We start from the raw sequence: 4,592 nt of genomic DNA on the forward strand, positions 1-4,592 counted from the left end.
TATTCTAATTCGGGGAAAAGTGTACCTCTCGAGTAAAAGCATTTTTAGTTATGAAAATTGTAAATTAATAAAATGTGCCTTCTGTAAAAAAATTTCTCCTAATCTTGCAATTATTGACTTATTGAGGAGAAATTCAGCCAACCATCAGTCTTTAACCCTATCTTCTTAGATTTTATGTCACACATTGGCGTGCGAACTTATTAAGAAAATTATTTTTGTGAGCTAGCTGAAAGGAAATTACAGAAAACACGTTTAACAATTAAAGATAATTCTACGTAATATATTATAAACCAAATAAGGAAACTTGTTCGAGATATAAAAACATCCCGAAGTAAGTAAATCCTTCCAAAAGTCCAGTTGTAAATTGAATTACTGTATCTTTTTTATTTGTGGTTTAAGTTTTCGTAACGTTTGCCGAATCAAAACAATCATGGAAAAATGTAAGTTTTTATAACTTGCTGTGTACATTTCAATGTTATATTATAAAACAATAATATTACATTGGCTGATTACATTACAGATTGTGGAATAATCTGGAATAGACAATTGATTGTGTGGAGTAAAAATTATGTTTTGCTCGTCAAAAAGAATCTTTAATTTCATGTCGCTGAGTACTAACACAAGCGCTTAAAACTATTTTTCTATTTATCAATCGATCAAGCTCCCAGTCGTGTAATACCGCATATTACAACTCCGGAACTTTAGAAAATGGAGAGGTACATAGGTACTGTACATAAATCGACAAAATGTAGTTTGGGAATTCCATTTCATATGGGCGCACTGAGAAAAAACAAACGTCTTTGTCCGACACCTGCGATGGAAACGCGGCTAAGGCGGTCGTTGAGGAACGACGAAGTTGTCGATTCCTCAACTGATGACGTCACAGTGGTCGAAGTGAGTTTACTTTTCCAACTAGTAGGAAAAGTAAACTTCACACTCGCTTGAGTTTCCAACCTTCTCCTACTCGATATACAATATACTGCTCTATTTTTTTCAAAATATGGTAAATTGTAGTAATAAGAGCCGTTATTGTAGATGCAAACCCATGAAACACCATATTGCATGGCTACCGATATATGAAGGGTGGAACTTGGTACACTTTTATCTGCAGAACATTTTAAAATAAAATTTTATTGGCTTAAAACCGAAAAAATGTATGTTTAGAAAAACGAAACTAAAGTTTAATAAAATTAAAGGATGGCAGTCCAAAAGGTTCTAAGGGGAATTTTGGCAACTTTAGAGGAGAGCGAAAAAACATTCTGTAAAATCACCATCAAAAGATTTTTAAAAAATGCACTTCCGAGCTGAAGTATTACTTATTGGAGGCCAAAAAATATTGATCAGAAATAGATGTGGAAGTTGACAATCTGAAACAGACACTAAACTGAAATTGGAGCGGGAACGACTGCGGATTAATCTAAAAAATTAAATTCTTAGTTAAAAAAAAACATGCTTCCGTGATACTGAGTTTGTGAATATGAGTAAATAAAGTTTAATTTAAAAATATTATTCAGTTCCGAGAAAATCGACCTAAAATGCTGACGCTACAATTTTACAGGTTTTAAATATCGGTCCACGGTAGGGTTCAAAAGTAGAATTTTTGATTTTTTACACAAATAAATGTATGCTTTCGAGGTATGGGAATGCTGAATGAGAATTAACCATTTTTTATCCAAACAAATGATTCATTTCAGACTTATTTCGCTTTTTTGCTCTTAAAAGTAATTAAATGTGATTATTTTTATATTAAATTTAACAATACTTCAAATTAATTTTGTTGGCGAATAAAAATCAAACTAGTTACATGACAAAAAACTTCGTAATTCAAAAAGAAAGAAAATTTGAAAAGTTTTCAAGTTATAGGTTGACACCCTGCGGCATAATAACTTTTTATTACTGTACTAAAAAATGCGCTTTTCAGCAAATCCTTTTAATAGGATGTGTAATTGATTTTAAAATAATTTTTGGGCCAATAAACCCCTTTTCGTCAAAATGTCCCTTAGCACCTTTTGGACTGCCACCTTTCAATTACAAGCCAAAAAAGGTTTGTAAATAACGGATTTGAATAGAAACTTGGCAAGCTGTACGATAATGCTAACCATTTCTAAAAATATATGTCCTTTCTATAATGTTTATAACCAACAAATTGAAATTCTGAATATATTAAAACACGTATTCCTAGATTTTGATAAATCGCATCTTAAAAGAAAACTTCGAATTTGTAATTTATAACCGTGCAGACATTTCAGGAAATTCTGAGATATTAATTTCAAAAATTATTTAATGGTTAAACTCGAAAACTTTGAAATCAGGAACTAACCAGCTTGAACCGTCTTCAGAATTCTTCACTTTTTTATATGTAATTCTAAGGTTTCTTTTAATATGCATTTTATCAAAATCTAAAGGTAGATTTTTTAAAGGTATTCGGTATTGAAAATTTTAAATTTCAAATAATTATAGAAAGGACATATATTTATGAGAAATATATATTTTTTATTTAATGAATGGTACAACGTAGTAGAGTTTGACCAATTTTCTTTTAAGAATCCGTTAATTTCAAACTTGATTTGTTTTGGTTTTAACGCTATAACATTTCATTGAAAATTGGTCTCACGCCAGTGAAGGTCGTATAATACTACAATTTACCACAAAGTGAAGAAAATCGAAAGACATTTGCGTCAGGGAGAACGTTTATATGAGATGAAATGCCCTTCATATCTAATGTCCTTTGCACTGATTGAATTTGACAGTGTTTTTTTTATTAATCGTCAATTAAAGTTAAGAATTTGCATCCATTCTTATACAATTAAATTTATAAGAACCAAGTAAAAAACGTTAACAGCTGCAACAGTAGAAGTTCTTTCCATTTTAAGTTAACGTGAGATTGCATTATCATTTTTTTAGTAAAGATGGAAAAAAATTAGGAATACCATAGTTTGGTAGTTTAACATTTGTGAAATTATATACTACAATTTGAATCGCAAAAAAATTGGGACTATTTGAGGTACGAAGCTTTCAGCTTGCTGGCCCTATAAGTCAAGTCTACCTCATAGTGAACCCCAGTAAGATAGAAGACTGTTCCTAATAGGAATCCAAGACAATATAATAACTTTTCTCGCAACAACTTAACCAATTTCATCACAATTTTCTTGACTGACATGTTACACTCATTCTTTTCTTATGAATGTTCGACCTCTGTAACAGAAAAAATCATACAGTTAATTAGATTTTATCTAAGGCTAGTCAGTATAGAATCGTGGAAGTTAATGATACCACTCGCAACCTTTTTGAATTAATGCATGCAATAAAAAAAAGACTTACATGTTTGTACACTAAACTCTCGCTTTCAGTCACGCCGTTTTCAGCCTTCCTGGAAATGCGAAGATCGGAAGGGGTGAACCTGAAGGGAGATATGGAGGACTGTTTTCCTCCTTATCCTGCCTTCCAACCATCCCCTTTTTGAAAAGAGAAGTATCTTAGAAAATTTCTCCAAGTTTTTTTTCATAGAAATATTCTAAGTCTTCTAATTCGATTCTTACTCCTAGTAGAGAGCTAAGGAAGACTCTTCCTTATAACTGTCCAAAAGAGTACTGTCTGAATTTTCACCATCATTCGAGATTTAATGCGAAATCCAGATACAGTTTTCTTTGAGAATAAAACGCAGTAACTATTTGAGAGATTTCTCGTGGCAAAGAGCCCATAAATTTATTCCTAAATTCTTCGGTCCTAAGTCTGACCATTTTCTCAAAGCTAGTTAAAGCTAAAGCACTTGTTCGTCTCCTTTCGATTATCCGAGCAACATCAAGGACTCCTTGGCTCTTGATCAAGCTGTGATTGTCAGCGAAGCTCACAAATAGTCTTAAATTTCTTAAGGGACTCGAGTTCCCAAAGTTCCATAGGCATTTATATCCTACAGGTTAATCCTCCCGATTCTCTCTCTCCTACGCACAGAGTGCCTTAGGAGCAATCACTGACGACAAGTGTCGAGACACGTGTTACGCCCGCACCCCCCTATGCTAGGGACCCTTTTCTCTTACCTGCGCCAAAGGTCATTAGCCTAATACGGTCACTGTTTACCGGATTGTATAATAAAAAGATTATTAACATTATTACCTCTATTGAGAAGAAGCCATGGGAGCTTAACTAATATAAACTTTGCCAGTTTTAGATCTGAAGATTCGAATTGTATTTTCTCGAGCGTTACCGAAGGGTATTTTATATTTCGTATTTCTTAATTATTAGCAATTTGAGTTAAACAAGTTGAGTTTAAATGAGAATTTGATATTCTTTTTATCTGTCCTACGACGCGTATTACTAAAGTGTGCAACATTTATATAATCAATTAAATAAATATTAGAAGCAGAATCTCGTATAAAATCCTAAGGCAATTATATATTTTTTTATTATTCTTAGAAATTATCCCTAGAATAGGATTTAGAATCATAAAATGTATGAATAGTTTAGCACACGCCTTATTGAATAAAGAATAATTATTTGTATCAGAAAAACCTTAGTGTTTCTCCATGCGAATTACCCTTCTTTATTTTTGGTTAAACAAATTAAAAGTTTAACATAAGTTGACTTGGCATAAA

General features: G+C 32.2%; 1 protein-coding gene across 1 annotated transcript in view; it reads right to left on the reverse strand.

Annotated features, from left to right (window-relative positions):
* Positions 1-433: 433 nt before the first annotated feature.
* Positions 434-4,592, reverse strand: part of LOC117181505 (probable actin-related protein 2/3 complex subunit 2) — a 74,555-nt gene continuing 70,396 nt past the window's right edge. Inside the window, exon 7 of the mRNA XM_033374252.1 lies at positions 434-3,195. Coding sequence (XP_033230143.1) covers positions 3,168-3,195 — 28 coding nt within the window. The 3' untranslated portion in view covers positions 434-3,167. The remainder of the gene's footprint in view (positions 3,196-4,592) is intronic.

Source organism: Belonocnema kinseyi, chromosome 10, assembly GCF_010883055.1.
Source record: "Belonocnema kinseyi isolate 2016_QV_RU_SX_M_011 chromosome 10, B_treatae_v1, whole genome shotgun sequence".
Classification (NCBI taxonomy): domain Eukaryota; kingdom Metazoa; phylum Arthropoda; class Insecta; order Hymenoptera; family Cynipidae; genus Belonocnema; species Belonocnema kinseyi.